General features: G+C 41.3%; 1 protein-coding gene across 1 annotated transcript in view; it reads left to right on the forward strand.

The window, feature by feature from the left end:
• SLC9A2 (solute carrier family 9 member A2) overlaps positions 1-12,862 on the forward strand; it is an 82,475-nt gene that overhangs the window by 49,183 nt on the left and 20,430 nt on the right. The window contains exons 4-5 of the mRNA XM_011370130.2: positions 5,102-5,319; positions 5,742-5,944. Of these exons, the coding sequence (XP_011368432.1) occupies positions 5,102-5,319; positions 5,742-5,944 (421 nt within the window). The remainder of the gene's footprint in view (positions 1-5,101; positions 5,320-5,741; positions 5,945-12,862) is intronic.

Genomic DNA, 12,862 nt, shown 5'->3' on the forward strand with positions numbered 1-12,862 from the left:
GGCTTTTGAAAACAAAATGGCAAACCACTGCAAGAAACAAAGTGACTCCAAACTCTAGGTTCATGTCCCTCCAAATCTGTCCTTCCAAGCATCCTTCAGAGTTCTCTTTCCTCAATTCAGATATGTTCATACGCACCACCATTCCTATAAACGGTTCATCCACATGTCCACATAGCCATTGCTTCAAAACACATCAGTGACATGCCAAATACTATGCTACGCCTCAGCAACACTTGTTTTTCCTTTATGAAGCTTCCATTGGGTTGAGGAAATAGATATTAAGTATATGCTCATATATATAATCTGTCATTTTTCCCTCCATTCTAGAAAGAATAAAGTTTAAACTCCTAAGCATTACATATAATGGTGTCATTTGTCATTATCTGGCCCATGAATGTCCTTTATCCTCACCTCCTCTCCTGTAGCTAACACAGTCATCTCACAGTTCCCTAACCGTGCCACCCTGTTTGTTTTGTGTCTTTGCACATGGCCTCTGCTGTTCCTTGGCTTACATCTCTCTTCTTCTTTCTGCTTGGTGAGTTCTTCACTTATCCACAAAGACTTTACTTAAACACCTCCTCTTTTGTGGAAAGTAGTGATTCCTTGCCTGCACCTCAAAGCATTGTTGCCACTCTCTGTTTCTAGGGCTTGTGGTATTACAATGATCTCTTCATGACTCCTTTTGCCCTTAGACTGTGAGCTCACAAACGTAGAAGCTGAGTCTTATTTGCTTTAATTTTTCTAGACCCCGACATAGAACTTGACCCAAAGTAGATGCTAAGAAATTGTGGGTTGATATTGAATTGTTATTCACAATCATATTAACTAAATATGGAGATTAGGAAAGAGAGACATGCATAGAAAGGGGGTGGGCGGAAAAGGTGGTTCAATGACACAAACTAATTAAAGTAGGATCATATTGGGAATGGTAAAGGTCAATATTTTTATGTTTGAAGGATCTATAGAGTTAAGAAATTCAACTAGAATTTTCTAAAATGTAACAAGTCTGTTTAGGTTATTATTCTGGTGTGGGCACCATTGTGCTGATGCTCAGAGTCGGGTTGAGAGGCTATGGATAGTAGGCATGAAATCTCATGTGTTTACCTAAGGATGGAGAAAGAAATCTCACCTCTCTGTAATGTGCAGTGCTACTGTGATATGCTGGGACATGACCTTGTACCCAAGACACTCCTGTCCACATACTCCAAACCCAGTCAGTAGCCTGCACCATGCCCCAGCACTATAAGTTCCTTGTGCTTCTTTTAGAAAAATGAAGAAGACTCAGATTTATGGTGATAGTTAAGACTATCAGCTATAGGTGATCTATGAAGGAGACAGAGAAAGTTTTATTTTTCTCTATTCTTGGGAGGCTATATTGTGTTTGCCTCCCTAACTGGAGGGAAACTAGCTCATTCGCAGTTTTATGTACTTATGATGTTATCGAAGTAAGGTGATTTGACTTCAGGTCAGAGGATACTATGGCAAAAAAGCTCTGAAATGAAAACCCTTCCTGGCTTTTGCTCAAGAGGTCACATGCAGAAAGCTGTGACAGACCAGAACTGGGACGTTTGGAACATCTGTCCCCAGCCCACATGATGCATCAATGCCATAGACGTGCCCGTGCTTCCTGGTCAGGGAGCGACCAGGTGCCAAAGCCTCTGGGACCCACTGAGGGCATTCGTCTCCCTCCAGTATCTCATCTGTGCTGGAAGGAAACAGAATTAAATTACAGCGAGGTGTCTGGCAGACATGAGCATCACTCCTGGTGTCATGTTAAGGACACAGAGCAATGGAAATTGATCCCGTGGACACTCATGTAAAATTCATTTTCTTTTTATTCCTACACCAAAGCTATATTTCTCAATCATTTCATAAGAGAATTTTTAGTTCAGTTGTTCACGTAATGAACAGAAGATTAATTTTTGTCTGTTTGTCCATATTTTGCCCAGTGACTGACACGAACATTATTTGGAAGGAAGTGTTTAGCATATTCACAAAAACAAAATACTCCAGCTTTTTAAAAATCACTTTTTGAAGGATAAACAAACAAAATGATCTAAAGCAAAGAGGGGGAGAGGGAAATAGGGCTGATATGAGAAATGTAGGGGTTTCAATTCTATAGTTGATGTTTTGTTTTAAAAAATAAGTGGTTAGAAAAAGCAGGGTAGTGGGTATTTTGGTGTTTATTATTATTCATTTTTGCCTCTAATCTTAAATGCTTTATAATAAAATTGTTTTGAAGCGTCTTTTGCATAGGATTAGAGAATTTCTGAAAGTAATATGGCCATTATAAATGGTTTTTGTTATAAACTTTTAACTTGGCAGCATTTCAGAAAGGTTCATTAGTTTGTGTTGCTGTGTATGTCTTTTCTTTATAAAACATATTATGATTCAGATTCTGAATTTAATCTGGCTTATACCCCCATTACTTTGGTTAAAGAGACATTAACCCAAAATATGACAGATGAAGATGTTCAGAAATATAGTTGACCAATGATTTATATTCAGGCGGGTGTTGGCATGACACCCCCTGAAGGCTCATGTAGAGAGATGCCACTTTCTCCTATTCTCTCAGTCTCTATCGAAGGCTGGTGGAGGTTCCAGTTTTTCTTGTCAAGTCAGTATGACAGCTCCTGCTAGCTTCTGTCACCAAGCACATGTGAGTAGCTCTTGCCACGGTCATCTTGGGACAAGCACTTGGTTGTTGCCATCTCCACAAGGGAGGTGAATGCCAGCAATAGTGTGGTCAGCTAAATATGACCCCCAAAGATTCTCATCCCTGGAACCTGTAACTGTGTTACCTTACAGAGCAAAAGAGACTTTTCATCGATGTGATTTAGTTAAGATCTTGAGATGGGGAGGTGACACTGGAGTATCCAGTGGGCTTGACGTCACCACAAGGATCCTGATGAAAGGAAGGCAGAGGGTCAGAGTGATGCTACCGCGAGACAAGGAATGTGAGCAGCCTCCGGGAGCTAGAAAAGCAAGGAACGGGTTCTCCCCTAGTCTCCAGAAGGAACACAGCCATGTTGGTACCTGGATTTTAGCCCAGTGCAAGTGATTTTGGACTTCTGAGCTCTGCAAATGTCAGGTGATAAATCTGTGTTGTCGCACGTCACTAGGTCCTTAGTGATTTCTTATAGCAGCCACAGGAATCAAATACAAACAGGCTTGTGCTTGAGAAAGGAAAGACAAGGCCTGGCAGGGAAAGAAGACCCGGCTCACATCAGAGGTAATCGGCTCATGGAGAGCTTGGAAAGAGTGAGTGTTAACTTCTCAACAGTGTTGGTTTTGAGTTGGACTTCTCATGTTAAAATCCTGGCACCGCCATTTATTAGCAGTGTAATCTTGAGTAAGTGGACTTCTGTCTGCCTTTGTTCTCTCATCTGTAAAATGAGAATGATAATAGAACTTGCCTCGGAGGCTTGTTGTGAGGTTTAACTGACATAATTCATGAAAGTATTTGTACAGTACCTGGCAAGGAGTAGAGGTGTTAGAAACATTGACATATAAGCCCTGAGCTATTTAAAGGCTTTGCTGTGTTGATGGCTGCCACATTTTATCAACCCATTTAATAAGGCACTCTTTCTTTTGGGAACAGCATGAATTATGCATTCCTAACACATATAAATCTGGAAGAAATACTTGCTCATTCTGAGGGCAGTGACATTGTGGCTAAATGCATAAGGTCCTTGCCTTGGTGAGACTTTTGTTTTATTTTAATATGGGGCACAAAAATAAACACACATGTTTTGTATGTACAGAAAAGGTCTATTCCGTTCAATGAAATAAGTTCGTGGTTACCTGTTTAGGTCTTAACTCAGATTGCCCTTGGGATTTGTATTTCCTAAAATGTGAGAAATCTTCTCAGCATCAGGAAGACTACGTGCAGTGCAGTGCTTGGGGGTGAGGGTGTGTGTGGGATCTTGTAACTCTAAAGTTGCGAGAATGTGGAGAACTTCGCAGATTGTGACCAGCAATTGGTTTATGGAATGGTGATCACTCAGTGGAAGCGGATAGCTCACTCAAATCTACCTTGTTTCATTCTTTGATACCCTCTGATAATGAACTCCTTTTCGCACTTTATAGTAACTATGTCTCTTTAGATGGAATCTAGTATGAGCTATCATCCAGCTTATTCTAAGTTTCTTCTGTGGGTGGCATTTGAGTTGGTCAGTTGGTTGTTGCATTCCAGACCTACAGGAGTGTATGCGTGAGGCAAGAAGACAGCAAAGAGCAAGCACGCTTGGGAAATTACGGACAGGCGAAGCACATGGTGTGTGCTGGGTGGAGTTTGGGGTGAAATTGAGATCGTCCACTGAGGGAACCGTATGAAGAGCTTCAGGCCTTAGGAGCTGATCCCAGAGAGTGTGCAAAGGTGCTGTTAAAATTGACATCGTGAGGTCCTCGAGTTTTGGAAGTGCTGGGGAAACAAGCAAAAAGCATTTTTTTTCATTTAGGAATTCTAGGAGCCTGTTATTATATTTTAAATTTCCCGGAAGTAGATACAGTAGATAAGTGGAAATGAGACCTGGAACTAAAGCATCGGGATAAAAAAGAGAGAGTGGGTCCAAGAGATACTCAGGATGAAGGATAGAAAACAATTGGTGACCAATTAGATGGTGGGAGGACCTGAGGTCATGTGGCAGGGGGAGAAGTCCAATGTGACCTTAGTTTCAAGTTTTGGATTTTAGGCAATAGTTTAGCGTGTTAGGCACCAAAAGAATAGAAAAGATGGGACTGATTTTATAGGAAGATCATGGGTTTTGAATTTCTTATAGACTTGCTTCATTTGTGATAGTGACATGATAGCTGATGGTGCCAATGTCCACAGACCTTTGAGAATGTGGATGTGGAATAAGGAGAGCTGTGGGGACAAAGCTGGACAGAGTCTAATAGTTCAAACCATGGATATTGTTGAAAACCTCCAGAGATAGCAGGGTTTGCAAGGGTGCAAATCACATTCGCTTATAAAAATCGGTCACTACGTTGTAGTCATAGGCAGAAGGGTAGAGTCACAATTTAGTTCCTAAGTGCTGACTCTCATATTCTGATTAGGACCATTGTCATGTTTAAACAGCAGTTGTATCTTTTCTTGCAGAATCACTGCTTGTGCGATGACTATGAATAAGTATGTGGAAGAAAACGTATCTCAAAAATCCTACACAACCATCAAGTATTTCATGAAGATGCTGAGCAGTGTCAGCGAGACCCTGATCTTCATCTTCATGGGTGTGTCCACCGTTGGGAAGAACCACGAGTGGAACTGGGCCTTCGTCTGCTTCACACTGGCCTTCTGCCTGATCTGGCGAGCACTCGGTAATGAGCACGTTTCCCCCAAGTGAACATTCCGCGACACTCAATAAAAGAATGGGGCTTGCTGCTTCTCGTCCCTTCTCTTTGCCGCTACTCCTGCTTCATCTTCTTGGTCTTTGTTTCTCCTGCCTCCTCCTCTTTCATTTTCTGATATATTCTTTTCCTCCCTGAGCATCTTTATGCCTTTGCTATAAGTCTAATAAACCTCCCTTGGCTTCTCTGATTCCACATTTCCCCCTATAATCCTGGAACAACAAAGACCCAAGAGGCCAGTAGTATGAGCACACAGAAGAAAAGGGAGAAGGAGTCTATGGGGTCTATTCTTAAACCCTTTCCCTGTTACAGAAGCACAGAAAACACATCTTTGCATTTACACATTCTGGCCTCACAGAGTCTGTTTTCTTTGGTTCGCTTTTCCCTCTCAGGTGTCTTTGTCTTGACTCAGGCCATTAACTGGTTCCGGACGATCCCCCTCACCTTTAAGGATCAGTTCATCATCGCCTACGGAGGCCTCCGAGGTGCCATCTGCTTTGCGCTGGTATTTCTCCTTCCTGCTGCTGTGTTTCCCCGGAAGAAGCTCTTCATTACAGCTGCAATTGTCGTCATCTTCTTTACTGTCTTCATTCTGGTGAGTGGAGTTTTTCTCTCAGTCTCTCCTTGTACCGAAAGAAAACCAGGTCAGGAACATCTGACAAGGTGCAACTTAGCAAAGGAGTGTTGAAGCTTTGGAAGTTATGGTGTTGGGGAAATGGCATCTCCTCGTGTCACTGGATTGTGCAGTGACCTAACGGAGTCCAATTTAGTCACACGGCCAACACAGAGGACATATTATTTAAGGACACTCGGCTAAGTGATCCAAGCCTACTCCTGGAAACTTATGAACTGTGCTTGCTAATCCTTATCATTTGTCTCCCCCTCTGACCTAGTAAATGTACTCATCAAATGCCAGTTGTGTGATGACCTTGTAACAACTATTTGACATGAGTTGACTGCTTAGCAGTGCATCTGTTGAAACAAAGCGATGGGTGGATACAAGTTTGGCATTGGGAAGATAGAATGTGGCGAGAAGAACATGGGCTTATGTTGGGATCCTGACTTTGCAAATTCATCAGTCTCTTTAACTCAATAAGCCAGCTCTTAGGATATTATATTTTATGGCTATTAACTTAGTCAGTATGTGCCAGACAGTGCTCTAGGAGTTTAGGATCCATGAGTGAACTAACAAGAAATGTCTTTGTCCCTACAAAGCTTATATTCCAGGGAGGTGGCAGGTGCAGGACAGTAAACATAATAAGTAAGTAAATGAAAGAATGTATTATAAGGTGAAAGATGCTACACAATGGGAAAGGGATCAGGTATGGGGAAGGTAGAGTAGTGATGGGGATTACAATTTTATTTAAAATAAAAATTTAACCTAATCATCAACACTTTTATTATATGAAGGTTTATTCCTTTATAAGAAACTGAAGCAAAATCTGATAGCTTCTGGGTACTGTTACTTTTTTAATATAAGGTCCATAAATGAGCCAGTGAACCTGGAGGCTAGTCATTGGCAATGTCGAGCAGAGTACACAGTCACAGAAGCCAATCAAAATCAAAGGCATTTAAAGCATCATATCACCCATTCCATGGGTTTCCAAATTTCAGTCGTTACATACCACTTCCATGATTTGGGCTGTATCTGTCATACATTTTTCCTTATGAATTGATCTACTTCTTTTACTAAGCTCCCAAATAGAAGAAGCCAACTAAGAGAATGGAGCTGATAAGTAAATGAAAGACAAAGACAAAAAGCTTCCTAGAGGCCTCAAATTTCATTATTCTGGCTGTTCCTGAATCCCACATACAATATGGCTCTTCCAGCAGATAAATGAGATGCTTCTGTGTCCTCCCAATCAGTTTTCCGTTTGCCTTGCAAATGAATGTCCAGTCTCCTTCTTTCTTCTCCTACTGTTATGTGTAGTCTTACAATTTTTTTTTGGTAATTGAGCAACACTAATTTCATCATCTGTTTTGACATCGTCAATACATTTACATTGGAAATCTTGTGGTGACTTGGAAAATTTCTGTAGTGCCATCAACAGATCGGAGAGAGTGAACCAGAGGCCTCAGGAGTCCTGAACTTGAGATGGCAACTCTGTATTCAATGTCACTGTCTCCCTCCTAAGTCACCCTTATCCTTCTCAACGGAAGCCCTTCTAGTCAATGACTGTATCCAGTTTTAAATAGAATCATCATGGATGGCAACAATGAAAAAAATGATACTTGAGGAATGTTTTGTGGCTGATGAAGGAAATAGCTAAGCTGAAGAATGTTCCAGTCTCCAAATGAGACTAGAAGACAAAGGTCTGCAAGCATGGTGCTCTTGGCCAGTGTGGCTGGAGGGGAGAGGGATGAAGTTAGGTGAGGAAGATTCTGAAGTCCAAAGTTGTGTAGGGCCATGAAGGCCAGTGTCAGGACTTCAGCTATTCTCCAAGCCATCAGGAGGTTTCGTGCAGAAGTGCAATGGGTCTTGATTTCCTTTGTAAAAAGATCGCTCTGGCCACTGTGAGAATAGACCGTTAATAGGAAAGAGTTAAAATGAGAAATTCAGTGTGGAGTCCAGTGCCATCCTCAGGGAAGACCAATGTGTGGTGGTCGTACAGATGGTGAGAAAGGGTAAGATCCTGGAATAGAGGTGAAGGTGAAACCTACAAGATCTCCTGACAGGTTAGATGTGGGTGGAAGGGAGAGAGGACTCATGGCAGACTGCAAGGTTTTCGGTCTGAGCAGCTGGAAGGACAGGCTTGCCCTCCAGTGAGAAGGGACAGTCTATGCGTGGGCGGAGGAGTGGGAGGTTGGCAGTTGAGTGATAAGCACGCTGGGTTAGGAATGGCTATCACACCTGCAAGTAGACGTGACGAATAAGCCAGTTTCTGAGGAATTGGGGTTCAAGAAAGAGCTCTGTCATCAGCAGGTAGCTGGTATTCGAGGCCATGAAACTGGAAGTGATTGCCAAGGGAGTGAAAATGTACATCAAAGAAATCAAAAAAGAGGGGCAGTCACTGGGCTCTGGGGCAGCCCAGTCTCAAGGTACTGGGCAGGAGAGAAAAGCAGCCAAGGAGACTGAGACACGTGATAAGTGACAAAGTTGGGAAAATAAGAGATGTTTTGTTTTATGTTTTAAAAAATTTTGTTTACCATTTAGTCACAGAATGCTTTCTAAGTGCCTGATTTTGGTCTAAATACCTTTCATGTTAATTCATTTCATCCTCAAAATGAACCTTTGAGAAAAAGACCAGTGAAGCTCAAAAAGACACAATAGACGTTGGTAACTGGTAGAAGCTGAAGTTGAGTCTAGGACTCCAATTCCAGAGACAAGCTTGGAACTATTGGCTTTACGGACTTCATTTAGAGAAGACATCATTTACCAGATTGTGGTTAGTTAACAGTTTCAGTTATAGTTATGCATACTAGCCTTGGTTCACCATCCCATGTTGTTTTCAGTTTCCTCTTATACTCAGAGCGACACCTGGGTTTTGAAGAGAAGCAGATTTCCTTGTCTTTATCTTTACTGTGATCTTTCCAAGACCCTTGTAATAAGTCATCCACTTTGCTATTCTCATTGTGAAATAGGAGGCGAAATTGTGAAGCGAGTGCATTTTGCCTTGAGCATTTTCATCTCTCGGGAGCATCCTAGGGTACCTTGCTCTTTAGGGGAAGTCAGGCAGGGGTGAGTGACTCACTGCCTTTCCCAGACCTGCGGCCCTGTTCTTACACCCACAGTGAGCCCTGCCAGACTCCTCCCCACGATCTCAGAACTTAAGGTGTCAAATATGAAAACAGAAGCACCTCAGTCTAGTGCAACTAGGAACTAGGCCTTTTGAAGTTGAACGTATCAGTCATCATTGTCTACACAAGTGCTTCTCAAACACCTACAGTGCAAAACCAGCCCTCTATCCTCATTAACGACATGTGCATTTGAAAAATATAATAAAAATGACAATAGGAAGATATAATTCAGAAGAAGACATACAAAATACAGGCTCAGATTTTTTAGTTACTGGATTCAACAGATATATAATTACATTTCTATGATCAGAACTAATGTAGCATAAGAAAAAGGAAAAGTATTACAAAAAAGTATACTATTGTTCATTGCATGTGTGTGTAGGTGGTTGATACAGAGTATTATTATTACACACGTATTTTGGCTTTTTGGAATTGTAACTCGACCAAAAGAAGTAAATAACATTCCATATTTATTCAATGCCTACACATCCACTTTGAATGAATACCATGTATATCAGTATTTAACTTCGATTAACAAAGTTTTTAAAATAACAAATGATAAAAAAACAGAGGTAACAAACAGACTAGTTTAGATGTGTTGGCTATATTTGGTATTATAAACATACCAAGTTAATCCTTCGGTGATGGAGACATTTGGGTGTCAGTATTTGGAGTCTGTCAGCATACCCTATGGCTTGTCTCCTCCCCTGATTAGGTTATGGAAACCTGGCAAGGGTCCTTTTGATGCCCATGGGGAAAAAAGTTGCTGTAGTTATGCCTACTGCTACCTTCCCTTCACTGTAGTCTGCCCCATGCTTCTGTTTGCACAGATTAGAGACTAATGGAATCATCTTGACCTTGACCTTTCTCTCCTTCCCTTTTTCCTGCCCACCCCTAGCCTTAAGAAATTAAGAACACACACATGCATGCACACACATGAACACATACACACACAAATACACACATGCTTTCTTCAGAAAACATTTCTTTTCCCCTAGAAAACATCAATAATTAAGGAACTCAGGGAAAAAAGCCTGGAAGGTGATACTTAATGGGTTACAAACTGAGTAGAAATAATTAATTATAACCAATGCATAAAATGTTGCCTTCTGATTAAGAGCTATATATTCTTTTTTAAATGACAACTTTTATGTTGATGGACCTATCATTAAGTGTTAAAATGTCTTTCTACTTTATTTCAATATTTCTTAAATGAGCTCTTCTATCCCGATACTGTTGAGCTGGCGCTATCTTCTTAGGTAGAATTCCATGTGACATGTGGTTCGTTATTTTATGCCAAGATTTACAATGAGAATTTTAACATTCCTTGAATCACACTGATAAATTAAAGAAAGTAGCCTCTTTATGAAGCACATTGATATGTTAACAGTATACCGTCTTGCTTGTGGGATATTGAACGAGTGAACAAGTCTGGTTCCTTAGATATGTAAATTCATTTCTTTAAAAAATAAGATTGGTAATGTTATGTAAGATATATACTGTCACTCTTGTTTTAAAATTATATTCAAGATCGAGAGGAGGCAGAGTCCAGTAAACAGATGTCGGAGTTAAGGCTGTTCTGTGTTGATGGTCGGGCCCAGCTCCTCACAGCCTCCGTGAGCCTCACTTCACTTGGCTCTGAGATCTGGATAATGGTGCCCGCTCCCAGGCAGCAGAGAGGAAATAGGTACACAGTACCTCATACACGGTACTAACCTGATGATTTAACTTGATGATTTGCTGTGTTTAATTATAATATTAAGCAAAACGATAATAGAAGAAAAACTTAACATCTTTCAGTGTTCTTTTCTTTGAAAGGGAAAATGACTAGAGCAGAATTGTTTTTATTTCATGAATCCCTGTAATGATAGAGCAAGTCCTCAGGATTCTAGAGATTGGTTCAGTGTTTGTCCAGAGGCCCATCGAGTAGCAAGGCCGACTGGCGTGTAAGAACCGGCATCTCTTTTTGCCTCCGTTGCACGTTAGTGTCGTGTCCACGATGCATCATTGTCCAGAACTTGAAATGTCTTGGTTCTTACCTTACTTGCAGGTTAACAAGTCAGCCTGTTAAATTTTCACGGAAACTTTCAGAAGACACTTGACTCCTGGGTCAGAGACAAAGGATTTGATTATTCATTGTAAAATCCAGAGGCCAGAGCTTTGTGTTGGTTTGCGTCAGTTTTCTACACCCCAAGTCCCTTGGGGTGACACAAAGGGCCCATGATGGATGTCTGCATGGGCTGACAGATAGGAGACAGGAGGCAGACACTGAGTTTGAGGATCTGTTGCTCTCTGTCTGGAGGGTAACGTTGTCTCATATCTCAAGGTAGCTTGTTGCAAATGCAACCTTGAAAATGGCCTAGGTAAAAGGGGTCAAGGCCTTGCATTATTGGCAACCCCTGCAGGGATGCGCAGGACACTTAGGACCCATGGTGGGTTCACTTTTCCCAGCAATCAGATACGCTTTTGCTGACAGCCTCTCAAACTAAAGTGATGAGGCTCAATGTTTTATAGACATTGAATGACCCTTCAAATGACCTTTAATTTGTTATAAGTGGTCATATGTAATTTGTATATTATATATAGTCAAATAATATATAATCCAATATATAATTATATATAATCTAATAATATATATTATGTATATAATCTAATAATGACACATTCCTATATTTAATTCACATATACCATTACTAAGTAAAGTTTTATGGGATTCCGAAAAATTTATTCTGATTCTACAATGAAATGAGCGAATTGATCAGGATTTTTTTAAGATGAAAAATGTAGGTGAATTACTTAGGATGTGAGAAAAAGAACAGTAAGAAATAATTCCAAGGGTTTTTGACTGAGCAAAGGGGTGAAAGGTGATATTTAATATAATATCAAGGGAGGTGGAAGTGTGGGGAGTCAGGCAATCGTTTTACATTTTGGACACACATATTTCCCTGTTAAACATCCAGCGGTGATACCGAATAGGCGATTGCATGTGTGGATCTGGTATTGATGGAGGAGCCAAAATGGGAGATATAAATGTAAGACTCATCAGTATGTCAATGGTTTTCAAAGCATGAGCCTGGATGAGACTATCAGGAAGTAAGTATAGAAAAAGTAGAGAAAAGAAGACATACCAATATCTAAAAGTCAAGACAAGGTTGAGGAGCCAACCTGAGAGACAGCAAAAGATGACTAGAGAAGTGGGAGCAAAACCAGGCGGGGCTGTCCAGAGGTCAAGTGAAGAAAGTGTTCAGGAAGGAGAGGGTTCTAGTAACTGTGATGGACGCAGCTGCAAGTCAGGTGGGTAGGCATAGTGAATGCACTGTTGCACAGAGGCTAGATGATGAGGGTGATGAGTAGCTAAGATCTCTTGGGGTCAGCTCATGAGAAAGTTCCAGGGTAAGAGAGAAACTGGAGACAGGAGACATAGACAATTCAGTTGAGGTCACGTAGAGCAGGGGTCCCCGATCCCCGGGCCACGGACTAGTACCAGTCCATAGCCTGTTAGGAACCTGGCCACATGGCAGGAGGTGAGCAGTGGGCGAGCGCACAAAGCTTCATCTGTATTTGCAGCTGCTTCCCAGCGCTAGCATCATCGCCTCAGCTCCACCTAAGATCATCAGGCATTTAATTCTCATAGGAGCGCTGGTCCTTGGTGCCAAACAGGTTGGGGACTGCCTTGTAGAGGACAGGGGTAATAACCAGAGGGGAATATGTGCCGAAAGAGGGCTTTTCTTTCTGTTTTTCAAAGATAGGAGCCATAGCAGCATGTCTGGATATC

This window comes from Pteropus vampyrus, unplaced genomic scaffold (genome assembly GCF_000151845.1).
Source record: "Pteropus vampyrus isolate Shadow unplaced genomic scaffold, Pvam_2.0 Scaffold160, whole genome shotgun sequence".
NCBI classification, from domain to species: Eukaryota; Metazoa; Chordata; class Mammalia; order Chiroptera; family Pteropodidae; genus Pteropus; species Pteropus vampyrus.